The sequence below is a fragment of the Anolis sagrei genome, chromosome 5 (genome assembly GCF_037176765.1).
Source record: "Anolis sagrei isolate rAnoSag1 chromosome 5, rAnoSag1.mat, whole genome shotgun sequence".
Lineage (NCBI taxonomy): Eukaryota > Metazoa > Chordata > Lepidosauria > Squamata > Dactyloidae > Anolis > Anolis sagrei.
Window position 1 is genome coordinate 31,027,545 of NC_090025.1, and position 22,737 is coordinate 31,050,281.

At 39.5% G+C, this 22,737-nt stretch overlaps 1 protein-coding gene across 1 annotated transcript in view; it reads left to right on the forward strand.

Moving 5' to 3' along the window:
* Nucleotides 1–22,737, forward strand: part of MCUB (mitochondrial calcium uniporter dominant negative subunit beta) — a 99,128-nt gene that overhangs the window by 66,466 nt on the left and 9,925 nt on the right. The window contains exons 2-3 of the mRNA XM_060779104.2: nucleotides 20,007–20,082; nucleotides 21,688–21,855. Coding sequence (XP_060635087.2) covers nucleotides 20,007–20,082; nucleotides 21,688–21,855 — 244 coding nt within the window. The remainder of the gene's footprint in view (nucleotides 1–20,006; nucleotides 20,083–21,687; nucleotides 21,856–22,737) is intronic.

The following is a 22,737-nucleotide window of genomic DNA, read 5'->3' on the forward strand; positions in this document are numbered from 1 at the left end:
GCTCCTGGCTGTACGAGTCCACTTGCTCTCTGAATTATTGTGGACTGGTGGAGATCTGGTAGAGACAGGATACATGGACTTCTTGGCAGTAGCTTGTAGTATCTAGAATTACCTTCCTTGGAAGGCTGGATTTGACTCTCCCTATTCTATTGAAACAAATATTTTTAATAAAGTATTTTAAATAATGTACTGTGTTTTTGGCTGCTTTTGATTTTTTATTGTAATGTGTGTTTTAATTTTTAAGTGGTATAGATCAGGGCTTTTTTCTGTCTAGAAATTTTTAGATGATCCCAAGTACATAAGTGTATTACATGGGTATAAAAAAAACCCTAACATTTACTTACCATAAATCAACATTTGCAAGGATTGCTAAACACTCTGGTTTTCTTTTTTATGAAGTACAGCTGAAGCATCTATTTCACAATGTCTGTTGTTACTAACAGATCCTTGTAAGTGTCTGAAATAGCCTCTAGGTTTCCTGTTGCTGAATTTTTCAATATCCCAGCATTGAGTTAAGAGGACCTCATTTAAGATCAGGACCCACAGTTTAAATAGTGGTAGTATACATAATTTAATTAATTTAAACAGTAATGTTGTGGTTTTAAGATTTACATTGCGTTTATTTAAATTTTGCAAGATGCCTTGAGTCCCGATTCTAAAAGAAAATAGGTCAGAAATAAATTTAAATAAATATAAATTAGTTACTTTAATTGATTGTCAAACATTTTGGGCATGATATTCCATTTTTAAGACCGTTATCTACAGCAGTTACCTAAAATGGGGTGCTCACGTACACAATTAAATTATCGAACTTCCCACCCCAACATATGATAGAGTTGCACTGAGGGACCTAGAAATTGTCCAAGAAGTATTCTCAGACAATTTTCTAGTCCCTCCGGGATGACTCTATGATAACTTCTAGGGGAAGCATACCGTAAGATCACATGGAGGATCTAGCAATTTCTCTAGATATACCGTTTTCCCACAGATGTGCATAAATGAAACTGCAGATACGGGTTCCGTGGTTTCAGAAGTTTTACAATATTATTATGGGAATATTGCCATCAGTTTTATGCCGATGGCCCACACAAATTGCCCTTCACATTTCTCCTTTCTTAATGCCTTTACTCAGAGGGGAACTGTCAATGTGATGTGAAATGCACACATAACTGTGAAGGTCATAAGACAAATTTCAGTATCCATGCTGTGTTAATTCTTTTATTAGTCCACCTAGAAAAGGAAGAAAAAATATTTTCAAGTAGAAGTGAGATGGGGCTATAATTTGATCTTAAAGCAATGTGCTTCTCTTATGAGTTGTACTGTGCATTATGTGTAATTGCATGATGTGTCAATACAGTATAGAAACTGCATAATCACTCTCTAAAGGTGTCCAGCACTGGGAAACTATAGATTATGCTGAAATTAAAGTATGTTCATAAATTATGTCAGCAAGCAGATACAACGATGTTGAAGTGATCTATAGAATGTATACACTGGTGCAAAAATAGGTGCTATGAATAGCAAAAAATAATAATCAAGGATTCCATTAGTAACACCAGTTACTCATTCTTCATGCAGAGAGTATAGAAAATTAATTGTTCAGCTCAATCTTCTGTATTTCTAATTCAGTGAAAAAATGTTTGCAGAATTACAAGTAACTGCTTCTGGAGAGGCCATTACGCTTGGCATAAGATCTATGCTGCTCCTGCATGCAGAAACCATTCACACTTCATTAATTCTGGCAAGTAAAATTGAAGGTTTAACATAATGTATGTTTTATGTTAGAGAACCAGCATGGTGTAGTGGTTTGGCCATCAGACCATGACTGATAAAGATCAGCCATGGAAATCCACTGAGTGACATTGGGCAAGACACAGGCTCTGATCCCTAGAAAAACCTGTGATGAGAGTGCCTTAGGTTCCACATAAAAAGTCAGAAATATATGGAAACATTGCAACAAGATGGTTTTCACCAATATCTCAATCACACTCCTTATCCAGAATGAAACCATTTCACTTCTAAGGTTTGCATGCAAGTCAGTTGTTCCCGCTTAGATCATAATTGCCTCTGACTACAGTAATCTGTCACATACAGACATATTCACCTGCCTTGAATTTCATAACATAAAAGCAAACTACATTATAAGATAAGAGCGAATTTGTGACTCAGAAAGCCATTCAGTGTATTTGATGTGTACAGTCGTAATTGTTCTGATTTTCTTGTTTGCATAACAGTTTTGTTCAGGAAGTTGTATGTGTAATTAGTCAGATATTTGCTGTAAGTGAAATAATTCAATATACGAACTTCATTTATGCAGCTTTCTTCTAAGGCCCCATCTACACTGCCATATAATGCAGTTTCATCTACACTGCCTTATAATGCGTTAAACTGCATTATAAGGCAGTGTGGACTCCTATAATGGAGTTAAACCGCATTATTTATTTATTTATTTATTTTTATTTACAGTATTTACAGTATTTGTATGCCGCTTTTCTCACTCCTAGGGGACTCAAAGCGGTTTACACGCAAGTCATGGCAAAAATTCAATGCCAGTACAAACAATTACAATTATACATTACAATTAAGCATAAATCAAATTAAAACAATACATCTATAAGCAATAAAACAATAATTAAAACAATAAACCAGTCTCATCCGTCGAATCGCCGTTCCAGTCATAGTCTTTCCAAAATGCTACGTTCGTTTACTTCTACTGCCTGAAGACCTAGTCCCAAAACCATGATTTTAATTTTTTCCTAAAAGCCAGGAGGGAGGGAGCAGATCTTATCTCATTTGGAAGTGTGTTCCATAGGCGGGGAGCCACAGCTGAGAAGGCCCTGTCTCTCGTCCCTGCCAGGTGCATCTGTGCTGTTGATGGGAGCGAGAGCAGGGCCTCCCCGGATGATCTTAGATTACAAGCTTTATAGGTCAAAACTGCCATATAATGCCATTATGAAATGGCATTATATGACAATGTAGATTGGGCCTTAGAAATTAAAAGTTAGCCTGATATCCATTGTAAGAACATCTTGTAAATGCCAATCTGCTTTTTAAAAAGTAGGTAATATATGGATTCCCCCAGTGGCACAGCAGGTTAAACTGCTGAGCTGCTGAACTTGCTGACTGAAAGGTTGGTGGTTCGAATGCAGGGAGCAGGATGAGCTCCCGCTGTTAGCCCTAGCTTCTGATAACCTAGCAGTTCGAAAACATGCAAATGTGAGTAGACCCATAGGTAAGGTAACGGCGCTTCATGCAGTCATGCTGGACACATGACCTTGGAGGCATTTACAGACGCCAGCTCTTCAGCTTAGAAATGGAGATGAGCACCACCCGTCAGAATCGGACACAACTAAACTTAATGTCAGGGGAAACCTTTACCTTATATAAGAAAAATGTAGCTTGAATGTAAAGATCCCATTGCATAGGCACAAGATAACACCCCTTCTACAAGTGGTCCATTTGGAGCCATGCCCATGATTACTTATCTCTTTATGAATTATGGCCTAAATTATTAAAACAGGTTCTTTTACAAAAAATCAATTGTCCTGATTTAAACCATACGTGCAGATTTCCTTGTTTTTCTGAACTTGGAATTGAGAATAATGGGTTTGTAGAAGGCTCTCTGATGCAAATATGAGCAGCCTTTTTTTTTTGGCATGGCATCTGTTGAGATTTCAATACAAATTGTTTTGTTACCGATATCTAGGGAGATCTGGTGAAAGGATAGATTGTATCTTGGTTTGCTTCATTTCTGCATTTGCTTGTATTTTGTACTAAACAATTCTGATTCTGTGGATTATCTACAATCTATGAAGCTAGGCTAAATCTTTTCAGAGAGACAACATTTTGTTGTTGTTTAAGTTGCACATTGAGTTTTAAGTTAGTAATTGGTGAATGAAGGTCTTTAATAGCCTGCTAGGAAGCTTCATAACACAAAAGATGCTGAAGAATTTAGCCGATAAAGATGGGAGTTCTATTCGCTTTGGGATATATAAATAAAACAAATAAAGCCTACAGACAGAAAAGGGCAAATAAAACACAATTGAAAGTTACACCTCTTTCCCATTTTTGGAATTACAGGAATACAGTCAGCCCTCGATATCTGCTGGCATTAGGGGCACAGGATCCACAAGGAAAGTGAAAAATTATAAATGAAGAAGTTGTTGGGCTTTTCTACCTGAGAAAAAAAATCTCTCTAGAAATGTCTAAGTCTTCCAGCATCACTCTATAGCCAACTTCTATTGGAAGCTGATGTGTGATAAGAAATTGCTGCTAACTGTGAGAGAAATAAAGTTGAACACTGTGAAAGCCATCCACTGCATGGCTATCAGCCTCATCACAGTAGACTCAAATCAAGGAAAAGCTTCATGAGAATCACCACTCCTCTTAATGTTTCCCCAACAACAGCAAGAGTATCCCTCTGTTCAGGAAATCCCAAATGGATGCCCCCCCCCCCCCACGAGGATTTGCATCCAGGGGCAATCAAAGAATGGGCAACTTGGAAGCCTCTTTTGCTCATCCATATATATTTCAACAAAAAAACCTTTTGGGAAATAGGAGACAAAATTGATTTATGTTTTTATTGTTCTTGTTATGGTTTTATATTATGTATAAATGTTTTATGGTGTTGTTGGGCATTGAATTGTTGCCCCTGTAAACCGCCCTGAGTTGCCTGAGGGCTGAGAAGGGCAGTATATAAATATAGTAAATAACTAAATAAATAAATAGGGACCACACCTACACTGTCAAATCAATGCAGTTTAACATCATTTTAATTGCTGTAGTTCAGTGCTATGGAATTTTGGGAGTTGTAATTCGATGAGGCAACAACAGTCTTTGATAGAGAAGCCTGAAGATATTGTAAATTTGCAACACCCATGATCCCATGGGAGTTGTAGTGGTGTCAAATTGCTTTAATACAACAGGGTGATATAGATTTATAGATCATGTACAAATTATCAAATCCACAGAAGTTAAATCCACAAATATCCAGAGCCAACTGTATTGTTTGATAGGATGCAGCTGCACATTCAGAACTTTTTAATAAGCAATTAATTTGAAATTAATTCATAACCAGGATTAATTAAAAAGTCTGGACTTCTTTGCCAAAACTGTAATTTTAAGAAAAACCGTACTCCCTTGGGTTGTAAATAAGACCAAAGAACTGCTGAGAAACAAGAAGACTTGGTCAATAAAAGCAGGATAAATTAAATCCTAATTGACTGCTACCATGCAGAGTTTAAATAGTACTAAAACTGTAAGGACAAATGCTTGCGCATCTTCTTTCCTTCTTCTGTAGCCTCATGCAACTTGGACACAAGCTTTGAAATATAAGCTCATAAAGCCAGCCTTGAATTGCAACAATGTCATTTGTAGTTGCCATAAAACTGTACTGGAAAATAAATATCTTGACCGCTAACATTTTGTATGGGAAACCCGTGATCTCAGAAGATGCAGCTAAAAACCATTACAGTTTCCTACCACATTCTTTTGCACATTTGCTGAATATGTGCAGCCCTTGTTCCTGCTGTCAACATCTGAAGTCTTCCACTCTTGAATCATGCCATTCTTTCCTTGAAATGCATTTTCTAAGTGGTGTGAAATTAATTCTGATTTCCACTTCTTGCAGAAACCTTGACTCCCAAGCACTCTAATCTGAGTAGTATTATAACCTGCTAAAACCAGCTGCGTGAAGGTTTTGAGAATACAGCTTTTCAGCAAGGGAAGAAACAATATTATATTATCATATTGCATATGCAACTAAAGGAATCATGGTGTATGGTTAATGAACTAAATCTTGTGAGTTCTGCCATATGTCTAGTCTAGAAACATAATCACTTGAACATTACCTAAACTCCCACAGGAACTAAACAAGAGATTAAAAAATACACTACCTGCATTACAATGTTCTGTAATTTGCCACGTGGTTATATCTGCATTTTACTTTTCTAAGATGACTGGATGTAGCCCAAAATTTCACTCCTGCTTGATGATCCAGTGCACACTAATCTTGGTTCTCCATGTGATTTTGACTTATAATTCTCAATTGGCATTCTGTCACCATTGTTTTTGTTGGGAATCAGAGCTATTAGGCTCTCATTCCCACCATAAATATAGCAGAGTTCTAGAAGCAAACTTCATAACCAGCAGAAACTTACATGTGGTGAGTCAGGGGATTCGTTTCCATTAAACAGAATGGTACAAGATTGCAGAGACAGAACTTTAGGTTCAAAATATTTATTCAAGAAAAGAAATAACTTCTAGATAGAAAAGGTCTTGGAGTTAACTAGCTTGCTAAAATGCATATTCTAAGGTAGGTAAAAGGATGCAATATCAAAATATCCATGCAGCTACATTTTGCCTGGAGAATGGCAAAATGCGTCCTCACTGGAAGGAAGACAAAGGCAGAAGAGAGAAAGAGCAATGGAGAATGATCACATGGCCCAAAAGCCAGGGCAATAAAAATACTTTTAAAGAGGAAGTAACTCATCCCTCACAGAGATTCCATTGCTACGTCTTCAAAGGATAGAGGGGATAGTGGCAAGAGAAGAAAGAAAGTAAAGACAGAGCACCTTCTGGGATAAGCATGCATAGGGATGTGAGGGGAGGAATCCCTCACTCCAATACTATCTCTAGCCTAGCTTTTCATTGAGGACTGGAGACTTGATGACACAAGAGATTTGTGCAGTCCAGGGATGAAACCCAACAGTTTTTTTTTAAAAAAAAATTGAATTTTACGTAAACCAAAATTAGTGTGTCCACAAATAATTCATTGTTGCTCTTCGGTAAAGTCCAAAGAAATCTATACCTGCATCTAATAAGTGACTTATACATGGAAGCACAGTTTTCTGTTTGTGAATTATATGCATAAATCAGATGTGAAAGACATCTGCTGTTTTGCAATACAGATAGAATCAAGCACTTGTTTAAACAATGCCTTTGGGCGAGTTGGGCTCTCTTGGTGTGTCCTACACATATGTTATGTGCTTTCAGTGATTCTCCAAACTCGATTGATCTTTTGCAGCTTCTAAGACACAGAGCTTGAATATATATGTGATATTTTCCCCGAGGGCTTTGCGTTGATGAATCATTGTTTCAGAGAACAGGGAGTCAGTTCAAAGTCTTTGGCAGTGACTCCAATAAATAAATAGTTTGACTTCTGTTTCCACAGTCATACATACAAGCTTGATATACACCCAAACATTCTACTAAGGAAGCACTGTCATACCTTATTTCAACTGCCCCTTATTTCGGAGTCTGAACTGGATACTACAAATACTGGCATCATTGTATATACTGAATTAAAAGAAGGGCGCAATCTGGCTATATATAATGCACAATTATAAAGAGGTAAAGGAAAACTTTATTTCATTTGTTATTACAGTGCCACTAAAAGTAAAGTGGATGAAATGTTAAATTTAAAATCATTTGCTGTGAATGGCACTGTTCAGATACCACCTAATTTTGTGTCTATGTTATACTAACATTTTGTGGGGTTTTTTCATTTGTTTCTTTAAGCATTTTTTAATTATGAGTAATTAAGAATGTAGCTAAGAATGTAAACTTTCAATTATTTTTTTGTTTTTCATAGAAAAAGGGAAAATCTGTTTTGGGTAAAATTACTAGAGATTTTTGCATATGCATTTTCTGGAGTTTTTGTGTGTATAAGATCCTTTAAGCAGCCTGTTGACTTAGAGTAACCTCATTAATTTCGTGGGGTTTTTGTATACAAGGAATACTAGAGGGGTTTGCCATCCCTTCCTCTTGAAATATTGTCTACACACCTAACATTTTTTCACATGCTATAAGATAGGTTTGCTATTGTCATTAATTTTTTTAACTTTATTACTGCTGTTGATCTTCTTGTTCACATAGAGTGGTGGTCCCGAAAAACTAAAATATGGTCTGCAGCATCACCGTTACGACACTCGTGAAACCCTCTTATAGCGTCGAGGCTTATTAAATATGGTTTTCTGTGGGTGAGCAGATGAGGAACAATGCAGTTTTCTGAATCAGCACCCCAACTAACCAAACCAAATCTAAATTTAACAAAAACTGATTCATAACTCTTTTTGGTACTAGTGTTGGAGAGTGGTTCCTGGTCATGTGGTCCCTGGTCAAAAAAAGGTTGGGAACTACTGACACTGAGGGGCACTTTGCCCACTGGCGATATTGTCCTCAGTGGGACACTGGAACCATCCAGACAATTACCTAGGGTGCAGTGCCACTAAAAGGAGGGAGAGGGCCTTCTTCATTGTTGCCCCTCAACTCTGGAACTCACTCCCCAAGGATATCAGACAAGCCCCCACATTGGCAGTCTTTAGGAGGAGCCTGAAAACGTGGCTGTTCCAGTGTGCCTTCCCTGAATAAAGGAAACAATCCCCAGCAAACGAGAAGCACTTTAATTATCCATTGAGTTGCTCTTTACTTTTGATTTAAAACCCTCCAAATAGATACATCCTCTGTTCATGTCCAGCATTTTTTTTAAAGTTTTAACTATTACATTTGGCCCAGCCATAGGTTTTTTTAATTCTTGTGTGTTATTGTCTACTTGTGAATTATATTAACTGTATTGTTTATTTTGTTTATTGCTTGTTATTTTATTATTGCTTGTTGTTTTTTTGATGTGTTGTTGGGTTTGGCCTCATGTAAGCCGCTCCGAGTGGTGGTGGGGTATAAATAAAATTATTATTATTATTATTATTATTATTATTATATATGAAATCTAATTTAGATTGTTTTTGAATTGTGTGACAAGCAGTTAATAATAGGGGAAGTGCAATAAGTATTTAAAATATAATTCATGCTGCTGACAAAAATAGAGCTGAACATTAATAAATTAATACCAGTGCACCAGGTTCATCTTTCTCATTTAGAATTATTTTAAAAAGTTATTTGGAATTTTTATTTTAATATTATCCTTCATTATTTTTTGGCTTTGTGTTTACAATCAACCATGCTATTATGGTTGATTTTAAAAAATAATGCATTATTTCAAGCATCTTCTTTTCAGTATCTTTCCTTATGATGAAGGATGCAGGAATAAAAATAGAAAGAATGCAAATTTGTCACTGCATCTTTGTGTTTGTTCACTTAAAGAAGGTAGATTTCCAGGGAGGCACTAAGTATTTTTTTTTTCTAAAAAGGGGGTGGTAGGTGGAATAAATGTGGGAACCTCTGACGTAGGAGGCTTAAAAACTCTTCCAACGGTTGTCGGTTTTTATAACAGGGTATCTTAACCTATTCAAGTACTCTTTCTTGAAGACAAGGGAGGATATTGCATCCCCTGTAACCTCTACTCTTAAACGAGACAGTGCTATGTAAATCACAACAGAAGGCAATAACCAAACCATTTAGAGCACCAAGCATTGCTGCCAAGGTTATTTCAAGGTTAGCAACAGCATTATTAGAAACCTTGAATGTTTGTATACCTGTTCTTAGCTGGTTTTGCCTTTTCTGTCCTTTTTTTTTTTTTACTACTGGAAAAAAAAATCCTATATTGTAAATGTATTGCAGGACTACCCATTTGATTCAAGAAAAGTACTCAGTTTTCAATATTGAGGGTAGGTCTGAAGCAGTAAAATTTAATTAAGCGATAAAGCTTTCATTAATTTCCTCTACAGTACACATAAAAGTGTCGTATTAATAATAACTTAGAATGAGATTTGCTGCAGCAAGGGATAAAGTGGTAGTGCTAGACCCAGCTGCAGACTTAGGTTTCTCACCAAATCTCTAAATTGTTGGCTTGGGGAGACATTTTAGAATGAAAAGCAGGCAACTGAGAAAGCCAGTTGTTTTTTGTTTGTTTGGTTGCTTGGGGGTTTTTTTTGTTTGTATTACTTGCTTTGCTGTTCTCCCATGCATTGCAAGCACAAGGTTTTTGACGTTCTCCGCCACCACTTCAATGAGATTTTGTAGCTAGAAGTATTGCCTTCTCATTCACAAGCAGCCCTCCAAGTGGAAAAAGTAGATAGAAGGAAAACTGTGGTTTGGAGTTTTCTGCTTACTACAAATGCTCAGTGCAGTCTCTAACTTAGAGTTCTCTTCCCTCTCCTAAATCTGTGGAGAATTGAAAAGAGCCAGTTTAACTATGAGTAATATCTCTGCTCATCATCTCATCCAGAAGACCATGAAGGGCAGAATTTCTCAACCTGGGAGTATCAGAGGGGTCACCAAAGTCCATCAGAAAAAAAAGGATTTTCTGTTGGTCATGGGGGTTCTGTGTGAGAAGTTTGGCCCAATTCTATCATTCAGAATGCTCTTTGATTGTAGGTGAACTATAAATCCCAGCAACTACAACTCCCAAATATCAAGGTCTATTTTGCCCAAACTCCACCAGTGTTCACATTTGGGCATATTGAGCATTCATGGCCAAGTTTGGTCCAGATCCATCATTGTTTGAGTCCACAGTGCTTTCTGGATGTAGGTGAATTACAACTCCAAAACTCAAGGTCAATGCCCACCAAACCCTTCCAGTATTTTCTGTTGGTCATGGGAGTTCTGTGTGCCAAGTTTGGTTCAATTCCATCATTGGTAGAGTTCAGAATGCTCTTTGATTGTAGGTTAACTATATTTTGCAAAATATTGTCTGAGTGACAATATTTTGCAAAAGAGAATGCACAAAAATGTATAGACTTGCTACAAAAGAGGCAAAACTTCAATTCCTGAGCATATCAAAAATTAGAAGAATTAGGGAAGACAAACTGAATACTTCTGGGGTTGGGGGGGGTGGTGGTGGTATCGATTTTGTCATGTAGGAGTTTGTAGTTGCTGGGATTTATAGTTAACCTACAATTTGGTTCAGTGAATTAAGATATATCCTGCATTTCAGATATTCATAACAGTAACAAAATTACAGTTATGAAGTAGCAACAAACACAATTTTCTGGTTGGGGATCACCACAACATGAGGAACTGTATTAAGGGGTCGTGGTATTAGGAAAGTTGAGAACCACTGATCTAGGGGCAGTATATCATATGGCCAGTTCAGAGTGACAATATTTTGCATTGGCCCCAGAAGTGGCTACACTCTTTGTGTCTGTCTCGATGCCAAACCTGGTTTAGTCCCACTAGTGACTAGACTGATGACCTTACCATTCCTGTTCCCATCACTGCAGTTGGCTGACATGTCCCCAATCCATCCCGCTTTCCCTCCACTGCAGTGCCCATTTGTGTGAACAGCAGAGCAAGTTTGCTTTGGAACAGGTCTGCTATCCACACTCAGTCCATAATGCAGGGCAGCTTCTGAGTTTCAGTGAAATTCCAGCACTATATCCAACTTTACTTACTGTGGGATTTAAACTGGTTCACCCTGGTTTCCCCTGCTTTAAGTACTGAACATCGTGTAGGCATCCAGATTCGACTTTTGATCCATTTTAGGGTATGGGACTGGTGTAGACAAGCCCCTGTAGGGAGAACAACATGCAAATGGTGAGGCTTGTAATGAGACCAGTCCCCAGTGGGGAAAGATGTGATCCCAGGGGCAGTGATTATCTACCCACTCATAACTATCTCTGTTTTCTCTACTCCAAGATTGGTTTTTCACCTTGTAACAAGGGGTATGAAAGGGCCAGGTGTGAATTTGCAGGATTGGGTCAATGAATTCTGGCTTGCTGCATGGAAGCAGTGATATTTTTGTCCTAATTCTGCTCACTGGTTTTCATGGATGGTTGGTTATCTATGCAACTGTTCATCTCTAGTATTCATAACATTCTTAGGTGGAAAATAAATTAGCTGTGACAGAGAAATCCTACTAAAGTGCAGTTGCTTTTATGCCCTACTTCTAGGCTTCCTACAGACACTGAAGAAACGGAGTGCTGTGCTAAATCATTGTCTGTCCTGATCCAACACATCCATTCATGTTCCTAACTAGTTACTTAAAAATTGTGACAGAAACAAGCACAGTGCAGAATCCTATTTTATTTTAAGTCAAACGTGTTTTCATTATCTTTGCTCAGTGGTATTCCACAACTGTTCTGAAGCATCATTTCTTTCCTGTAGTCCATATATTAGTGATATGATGATTTGTTGTGTATGAGCTGCAGCTTGAAAGAATGAATCCATTTATTTCGGTCACAGACCAGAGCTGCAGTTTATTTCTACTAAAGGTCAGTACCCTCCTACACTTCATAGATGAAAACCAGGACTGCAACATCAGTGTAGTCAAAATAGCCAAAGTTTTAATGAGAGAAGACACAAGCTAAGAAAGGCTACGGCAGTTTGCTTTTTGACTGAGCCAATTGAGAAAGGCACCATTCTGCCCCCTCTTCTATTATTAATTGAGTGCAGGCTATGGATTTTGAACTCAGTTTGCATTTTTGGACTTTGAACTCAGTTTGCGGCAGTAGAAATGGAAGAAGAAATTGGGTGTTTTAAATTCAAAGGATTAATCAGGACTGTTCCTGCCAAATCAGAAATATTGGAAGATATAACATTTCTTAATGCCTTGTTTTACATTTGCCAGAGGGTGGTCAACAGAAAATTTGGTTGTAAGGCAGAGCAAATCAGGCTTTTAACTGGAGCTAATTATAGGGAATGTACGATGTACCTATTAAAGAAGTTCCACTAGCTACCGATAAGTTTCCGGTCCCAATTCAAGGTGCAGGTTATGACCTACCAAGTCTTAAATGGTTCGGACCCTGCCTATCTTCGGGATCACATATCCCCCTATGAAGCACGACTGGTGGCGATGAGGGAGAGGGCCTTCTTGGTGGTGGCCCCCTGTCTTTAACACCCTCCCCAGGGTGTTCCAAAGCCCTCACATTGTCCTACTTTTGTAGGGATCTGAAAACATGGGTGTTTCAGCAAATTTTTGAGAACAATTAGTCCTTAGGCTGGGTCCCTAGGTAGCCAGATAGCACTCTGTCCTGTACTTCACTCAGTTCCCCAGCCCAAGGATACGCTGTTTGCACTATCCCTTGCCCAGCCCTTTTACAGTTGGCCATGCTCACTTTGTAATACTGGCCATTGGTTTGTTGAACTTCTACTGATGGAGCTACAATGAAATGGGTTTTTAATAAAAAAAATTCAGTGTGTTTAATAGGATTTGGTATTTTATGATGTTTTTAGTTGTTATTTTGTTTGTTAAGTTAAATTAGGTTGTGTTATATTGTCGAATGTGTTTGTTTTGAGGTAATTGTATGGTTTTCTTTCTGGCAACAGAATGTCTGCCTGATATGTTGGAAACTGCCCTGAGTCCCTTCGGGGGAGATAGGGTAGTATACAAATAAATTATTATTATTATTATTATTATTATTATTATTATTATTATTCCAATTCTTATAAAGGAAATATATCCATATTTCAGTCTTCACTGTATACTAAATTTTCTAGAAATTTCAGCCAAAAAATTGACCCAAAAAGCCTGTGTTTTCTTATTCATGGCTCAGTGTAATGCTAACTCTTGCTTAAAGGGGAACCACCTCTGAGTGGAGTGGTAAAAGGCAAAAGCTTAGTCCATCTTGGAAGATCCTAAAAGAAGCATAAACCTCCTCTATTCTTTCTTTGGCACGATTTCTAGCCTTTAAGGATATTGGGATGGGAAAATGGTGGTGGCCAGAAATGTCCTGATACCTGAGCACTAGCATTTTTTCACCTCTCTCTGGAATGGCCCTTCACTTAACTGTTGGTCATGTAAAAATCCACAATTGTGTCCCCCAAACCTGCCACTGACATATACAGAGGCGGCCCTAGGTAATTTTCAATGGTAAGCAAACAGTATCCCCCCCCCCCCCCAACCAATCACTGATATATATTTTCTGTTCGTCATGGGAGTCCTGTGTGCCATATTTGGTTCAATTCCATCATTGGTGGAGTTCAGAATGCTCTTTGATTTTAAGTGAACTTTACATCCGAGTAACTACAACTTGCATATGTCAAGGTCTGTCTTCCCCCAAGAGTGCCCCTGGGCAAAATCAACTATACTGCGAATGCTTACTTTGCACAATGGCTTGAGCCGCCCCTGGACATATATAAGGTCAAGTTATACACAAGTATATACTGCACTTTAGCAGCATGCACTGTATGATAAAAACTGGGTTTGCATATTGCATTAGCCAGTATGCTTTTGGTCAGATTGACTTGTGTTAAGCAAGCATTGACGGTGTTCACTGATCCTTCACACTCCCAATTTATCTGGCAAGCTTTTCTGTATCAAGCAGCATTTCCCATTAACTAGGCAGTTGTCATGATAAATTGCTACAGTGCCTGACTGAACAGCAGAGTCTTACTTGCTGGGCTTTCATTTCTAGCGTCGACAGCAAGCCTTTTATTGCTTTTTGGGAGAACTCTGTATCAAACTTGGAGGAGATGAATAATTGAGTGCCACATACATCAATATATATTAGTTGTTTTGCAAGAAAAGAATAAAAATAATCCTTGGAAACTCTTTCTGACATCTTGGGAAAATTATATATTAATTAGATTTATCACACAAAACATGTGCTGAAAGATTTGTAGCAAAATGAAAGAAAACTGTATTAGAACTTGACAGCAGGATACCGTAAACACAACCGCAGATAATTAGATATCGACTGGAAGCAAAAGTAATGGATTGGAAACATTCCTATTTAGGAAGGAATATATTTGATTTGTTTTGCTTGGTTTTGATGATTTCACAGAGAAAGTGATAGTTCAGTTCTATTTTGTTTGCATTATGGAGAAAATAATTTTAGAAACTTGGGGTTTTATTTGGTTATTTACACAAACAGGTAACTAACTTATTGAAATACTTTCCTCCACTACTTTTCCCCCCAATGAGAATACATATATATACATATTCCAGAATTTCATTTCAATACATATAATTCAGGGGTTTTGAATAATGAACTGACCATGACAGGAGGCACATTTACAATTGCTGTTCAGTCTTGCTACATTTTTGTTTCCTCACCCTATATTGTTCATAGGTCTGTGCTATTTTAAGTGCATGTTTAGCTCTTCACCTCATACAGACATTCCAGGTACTGTGGTCACTGGAGAATTGTTTGTTTTTTCTTTCTTTCATGGGTTATAACCTCTCTCTTCTGGATGGAAGTGTGAGAGGCGTCTTGTCATTTCATCATGCTGATTGACTTGTCAGCTCCCTTTCTGTGCCTTCTTACCAAACCCGACTAGGTCAGAGGAACATAATGTTGACTTCACAGGTGCTGGGGAAATCTGTGCTGTGAAAATGTCCCCTCTATACAGAGATCAACCCAAAATTGTCATAACCAAATCCACATTACTGCCAGGTGCTCTGTGCAGTACCTGCCAGGTGCCCTATTCCTGGAATTAACTGTAGAAATGTAATACTATATCCCCTAGTACAGTGTTTGTCAACCCTTCCAATGCTGCGACACCTTTAATACAGCTCCTCATGTTGTGGTGACCCCCAACCATAAAATTATTTTTGTTGCTACTTCTAACTGTAATTTTGCTACTGTTATGAATTGTAATGTAAATATCTGAAATGCAGGATATATTTTCATTCACTGGACCACATTTGGCAAATGCCCAAATTTGAATACTGATGGGGTTGGAAGGGAATTAATTTTGTCATTTGTGAGTTGTAGTTGCTGGGATTTATAATTCGCCTACAATCAAAGAGTATTCTGAACTCCACCAACGATGGAATTGAACCAAACTTGGCACACAGAACTCCCATGTCCAACAGAAAATACTGGAAGGGTTTGGTGGGCATTGACCTTGAGTTTTGAAGTTGTAGTTCAGCTACATCCAGAGAGCACTGTGGACTCAAAGAATGATGGATCTGGACCAAGCTTGGGACGAATACCCATTATGCCCAAATGTGAACACTGGTGGAGTTTGGGGAAAATAGACCTTGACATTTGGGAGTTGTAGTTGCTGGGATTTATAGTTCACCTATAATCAAAGAGCATTCCGAACCCCACCAAGCATAGAATTGGGCCAAACTTCCCACACAGAAACCCCATGACCAACAGAAAACACTATGCTTTCTGATGGTCTTTGGTGAACCTTCTGACATCCTCTCATGACCCCCCGCCCCCAGGGGTACCGACCATACATAAGGAAAAGACTGTCTGGATGAGGATGAATAAGCTGAGGCTGAATCCCGGCAAGACAGAGGTCCTCCAGGTTGATCATAAGTCGTATCGGGGTATAGGGTGGCAACCTGTGCTCAATGGGGTTGCACTCCCCATGAAGTCACAGGTCCACAGCTTGGGTGTCCTCCTAGACTCATCGCTAATGCTTGAAGCCCAGGCGTTGGCGATGACTGTGAGGACCTTCGCACAATTAAAACTCCTGTGCCAGCTGCGACCGTACCTCATGAAGTCAGATCTGGCCATGGTGGTCCACGCCTTAGTCACCTCCAGATTGGATTACTGCAATGCACTCTACATGGGACTGCCCTTGAAGATGGCTTGGAAATTTCAATTGGTCCAGCGGGCAGCAGCCAGATTACTAACTGGAGTGACTTACAGGGAGCAGTCAACCCCCTGTCAAAGGAGCTCCATTGGTTTCCGTTCATCTTTTGGTCCCAATTCAAGGTGCAGGTTTTTACCTACAAAGCCCTGAACCGCACCTCTGTTTACGAACCCACGCAATCTCTTCGATCATCTGGAGAGGCCCGGATTTCGCTCCTGCCCCTTTCACAGGCATGATTGGTGGGGATGAGGAATAGGGCCTTCTCTATGGCGCCCCCCCCCCCCCATTCTGGAACTCACTCCCTAAAGATATCAGACAAGCCCCCACTTTGGCAGTCTTTAGGAGGAGCTTGAAAATGTGGCTGTTCCCTGAATAAAGGAAATATTGCCCGATCTGACCAATTTCTTTCTATATGTCCTCTGAAGCACCTTATCTATCCATTGGATTGATCTCCCTACATCACTCTCTAAAACCCCCATGTCTAGACATACCCTACTCTGTACACACCCAGTGTTTTAAAATTTTAATCTATTACATCTGTCCCTGCCATAGTGTTTTAAATCTCTTGTATGTTATTGCTTATATGTTTCGTTATATTATTTATATTGTTTTATTTGCTGGCTTGTTTTGTTGATGTACTGTTGTATTTGTATTTCACGGGCTTGGCCTCATGTAGCTACCCCGAGTCCCTTCGGAGAGATGGTGTTGTTGTTGTTCATTCGTTAAGTCGTCTCCGACTCTTCGTGACCTCATGGAAAAGCCCATGCCAGAGCTCCCTGTCGGGCGTCACCACCCCCAGCTCCTTCAAGGTCAGTCCAGTCACTTCAAGGATGCCATCCATCCATCTTGCCCTTGGTCGGCCCCTCTTCCTTTTGCCTTCCACTTTCCCCAGCATAATTGTCTTCTCTAGGCTTTGCTGTTTCCTCATGATGTGGCCAAAGTACTTCAACTTTGTCTCTAGTATCCTTCCCTCCAATGAGCATTCGGGCTTTATTTCCTGGAGGATGGACTGGTTGGATCTTTTCGCAGTCCAAGGCACTCTCAGAACTTTCCTTCAACACCACAGCTCAAAAGCATCTATCTTCCTTCGCTCAGCTTTCCCTAAGGTCCAGCTCTCACATCCGTAGGTTACTACAGGGAATACCATGGCTTTGACTAGGCGGATCTTTGTTGCCAGTGTGATGTCTCTACTCTTTACTATTTTATCGAGACTGGACATTGCTTGGGGTATAAATAAAGTTTTATTATTATTATTATTACCAGTCCTGCAGGCAAAGAGGTCATACTGTACTTTACCAATGGGGCAGAAGGAGGAGGCAGGCCTTTAGGCATAACACTTTAAGTCCCCTGCCTCTTTAAGTCCCCTCCCCAGCATGTGTTATCTTTGTCCTTATTCTTTCACAGTTTCCACAACACTGAGCTGCTAGTTAAAATGCATTTGCCAGCTTGCAAAGGAGAGGAACCTGGGGAATTTAGAACTGGTTAAACAACAGTAGGCATTCAATATGTAGCAGTCTCTTTTGCACTCAAACCTGATCATTACTTAGACTGCTTTTCCTAAGGAAAAGCCTTAGGCTGTATGTATGTAAAGTTAAAGGTTTCCCCTGACATTAAGTCTAGTAGTGTCCAACTCTGGGGGGTGGTGCTCATCTCCATTTCTAAGCTGAAGAGCTGGCGTTGTCCGTAGACACCTCCAAGGTCATGTGGTCGGCATGACTGCATGGGGCGTCGTTACCTTCCTGCAGAAGCGGTACCTATTGATCTACTTACATTTGCATGTTTTCGAACTGCTAGGTTGGCAGAAGCTAGGGCTAACAACAGGAGTTCAGCCTGCTCCCTGGATTCAAACCACCAATCTTAAGGTCAGCAAGTTCAGCAGCTCAGCAGTTTAACCCACTGCACCACCAGGGGGTACAGGGCTGTATGTAGTTATATTTAAACTCAATTTTTCTGCCCATAACTACAAAGTGCCATACCTAGTCTTCCCCGTTTATCATCTCAACTGTCTACTTGTGTAAGTCAGGCTGAAATACTCAGCGGAGGTTAAAACCTGAATCTCAGGTATCATTTAAAATGTGTAAACCAATCTTGCTGAACCTGATACCTTCTAGATCTGTTGAGACTACAGTTCCATTAACCTCAGACCAGATAGTGTTAGATGGAAATGATAAGACTTATTATAGCCCAGGGTCATGCTAGAGAAGCCTTATAATATTTGACTTAAGAGTTTCTGAATTTTACTTTGTAATGTTTAGAGCCTGCTGTTAACTTTCTTGATCTTACCTTGGAATTTACATCCCATATTTTTCTGTTTAAGATTCATTTCTTTATGTATTTATATACGACATTTATATGCCGCCCTTCTCACCCCGAAGGGGACTCAGAGCAGCTTACAAGATTTATATATATATATACATATATTATATTATTAGCATAGTACAATATCAGTATTATATATTACTATATTGTACTATACCATTATATTGTAATATTATTAGTAATATTACATGTAATAAAATATATAATTATAATATGATATTATATTGTATTACATTATAATATTATAAATATTATATGTATATACAATATAATATATTACATTATATTATTAGCATAGCACAGAAGTCAAGATGGAACTGTCCCCTGGCCCTCCCTCTTTTCACTCTGACCCAGAGCAGCAATTGGTGCTGGGGGGAGAGGTTTCCAACTGATGACATATGCAGGAGACAAGATGGAACTGTCCCCTGGCCTCCCCTCTCTTCACTCTGGCCCAGAGCAGCAGTTGGTGCTGGGGGGAGAGGTTTCCAACTGATGACATATTCAGGAGACAAGATGGAACTGTCCCCTAGCCCTCCCTCTTTTCACGCTGACCCAGAGCAGTAGTTGGTGCTGTGGGGAGAGGTCCCCAACTGATGACATATGCAGGAGACAAGATGGAACTGTCCCCTGGCCTCCCCTCTCTTCACTCTGGCCCAGAGAGGCAGTTGGTAGTGGGGGGAGGTGTCCCCAACTGATGACATATGCAGGAGACAAGATGGAACTATCCCCTGGCCTCCCCTCTCTTCACTCTGCCCCAGAGCGGCAGTTGGTGCTGGGGGGAGGTGTCCCCAACTGATGACCTATGCAGGAGACAAGATGGAACTGTCCCCTGGCCTCCCCACTCTTCACTCTGCCCCAGAGCGGCGGTTGGTGTTGGGGGGAGAGGTCCCCAACTGATGACCTATGCAGAAGACAAGATGGAACTATCCCCTGACCCCCCTTTCTCTTCACTCCATTACAATTTTATCTGTGACCAGCGACTTCATAGTCCTACATTGTCCGATTTGCCTTCGTTGCCACTTTATTTTAGAATAACTTTCAGAAATCTTTGCAATCTGTTGGATAAAAGTGACTCAGTAACCTTTGATCTTTGTCTCGTTGCTACTTCCCACAACATAATAAACACTTCTGCCTGTTGCATATTGCCTAGGCTTTAACAAGGTTTCTTCTAAAAGGGGAATTCTTCGATGGAGATCTGGCCTTCTAACCCACACAGTGGTCTCTAAGGCAGATTAGAAACAGCCTTTATCTTGAATGTATTCATCTGAAAACTCCTGACATATAATCAATCTTGTTTGCAGATGCTGTGCCTGAGAGGAACTGGAATCACAAGACATCACAACAGAGCGCTTTATAGCACACTGGTGCCATCTGATGGTAAGCTTTCCTGTTGGATATGGTTCTAACAGGGAAATCCATTTGTTGTAGGTCCAGTGAGGGGTTCTATGGAAACTGCTCTTGTCACATGTACACATACCATTTTATTTATTTACTTATTTCACATATTTGTATCCCGTCCTCCTCACCCCTGAGGAAGGGCTCAGCACGGCTTCACAACAGGCAGCCATTCGATGCCATGACACAAATTTATAAATAACAGTTATAATTAAAACAATGAGTTTAAAACATCAATTATGAACACATTCATTTAAAATCACACAAATTCAAAATCATAATCCAGGTTAATCCATTGTTGGTCACATAGAATCATAGACTCATTCTCATTCTTGGTTGCTGCATCTACTGTTCAAATGCTTGGTCTCACTGTTTGTTTTTCCTAAAGGACAGGAGGGAGGGGGCTTATCTGATGTCACTGGGGAGGGAATTCCACAGACAAGGGGCCACCACTGAGAAGGCCCTGTCTCTCATCCCCACCAGCCGCGCTTGCGAGGATGGTGGGACTGAGAGCAGGGCCTCCCCCGATGATCTTAACCTATGCAATGGGAGATATGTTTAGCTGGAGATACGTTTGGACAAGTAAGAAACTCACACCCTGTTCTACACAAGGTATATCAAGCTGTATAGAAGATAACAATGAGAAAGGCGGCGGGGTTGCTTACTGTAGTGCAACATTAGCTCATTGTTTCACAGTGTATGCATAAGACCACTCTTGTTTTTATTCTAAACAATTAAAACTGTGTGGCAGGTAACAACTATTAAAATCAAGAAGAACAGTCACAAGATAGATTTTAAGCATTGTATTTTGGTTGACAACTTAAAGCCTACATATTTTTGTGGTTCCTCAGTTCTTCTGAAGCCTAAATATTTATGGCAGTGGTTCTCAACCTGGGGTCCCCAGATGTTTTTGGCCTACCATTCCCAGAAATCCCAGCCAGTTTAGCAGCTGTTAGGATTTCTGGGAATTGAAAGCCAAAAACATCTGGGGACCCTAGGTTGAGAACCACTGATTTATGGCTTTTTGTATAATATAAATGACATGAAGCGAGAATAAGCATGTTGTTGTTGTTGTTGTTGTTGATATAATGGTTGAGTTATGGACTAAATATTCTGGGAGACCACGTTTCAAACACCCACTCAGCTATGGAAAGTCATTGGGTGGCTGTGAACAAATCACACTCTCTAACTAGAAGAAAATGGCAGATCACCTCTAAATAACACTTCACAAGAAAACTCTAACATAGGGGGGCCATAAGTGGGATTCAACATGAAGTCACTTAAAGCAACAAATTATATTAGACTCTAATATCCACACCCCTTGGACAAGATGTGACATTGCACAGTGGAACCATCTTCAGAAGTTTATGTGGGGAACTTCTGAAGCAAGAACTTGTATATTCTGAAACTTGATAGCTAACAGGTCTGGCCAATTCTGATTTCCCAGCATGAATTATGCATAGCTGGATGAAATCCAGCATCATCTCCCTCCCTAGCTATACAGTCAGTATATTGCAGTGTGTATAAATTAATATATAATTTATATTAATTTGATCATAATTTTATCTTTTTTCTCTCCCCCATAAGTGACCATAAATTATAAATATGGACTGCCTGTGATCACCCTTACGTTGCCCTCAAGGAAGGAACGCTGCCAGTTTACTATCAAGCCAATGCGAATGACTGTGGGAGACTTCTTGCAAGACCTACAAAGGGAGGACAATGCAATCGAAAAGGTAGAAGTCTTCACTGCAGGTATAGTGCTGCTATCATCTTCAGAGTAAAGGTAGTTCACAACTCCTTACATGCATAATGTAATAGGCTTTTTGTCAAGCCTATACATTCATCCCCCCGCCCTTTAGTAAGATAAGTCATATCAAGGATTAAGGTTCATCAGGATTTAACAGTGTTGGACTACATCTCCTAAAGGCAACCTTCCAGCCCAACATCTCACAACCCTTGGTCACAATTTATCCATATAATATAAATGGGTTCCTGAATATGTACACACAAATGAAAATACCACTTATACAGAAAATAAACAAGAATAGAATTCAGCATGCAGTTATATAGACATGTTGTACTGTTCAATTTCACAGTGATATCAAACAATATTGTGTAAATATTGGTACAGTCTCTTTAAAATAATATCAGTGTCGTATCTTCTTATGTGCACAGTTTATCCCTGCCATTCGTGATTTTTTTTCCATTTACTGACTCATTTTGCTGTTGAGGAAACCGACAGTGATAGAAATGAAGGAGTGCAAAAGGAGAAAGATTTCATTTTTGAACCACAATTCTCTGAATCCCCCAGCCATCATAACTTCTGGCTGAGGGATGCTGGGAATTGTATTTAAAATGTAACCTCTTTCAAGCTTTGCATAGCACCCAAGGGAACCTTGCCTACAAGATCCCCAAAAACTATAGAGCTGCCAGGGGCAATAAAAATTGAGCAGATGTAAGTACTTTCATAAGAATGATTGCACCACAGGGAGTCCCTGCTGCAGCTTCTCACACTGTGCCTCACTGTTGGGAGGATGCATTGTTTAGCACCCTGTATTCCTATACCTAGAATCTCCTTTATTTGCTGCGGCTGCTTAGCTTCTAAGATAGTTTGCAGGGGGCTTGAATCTGTCA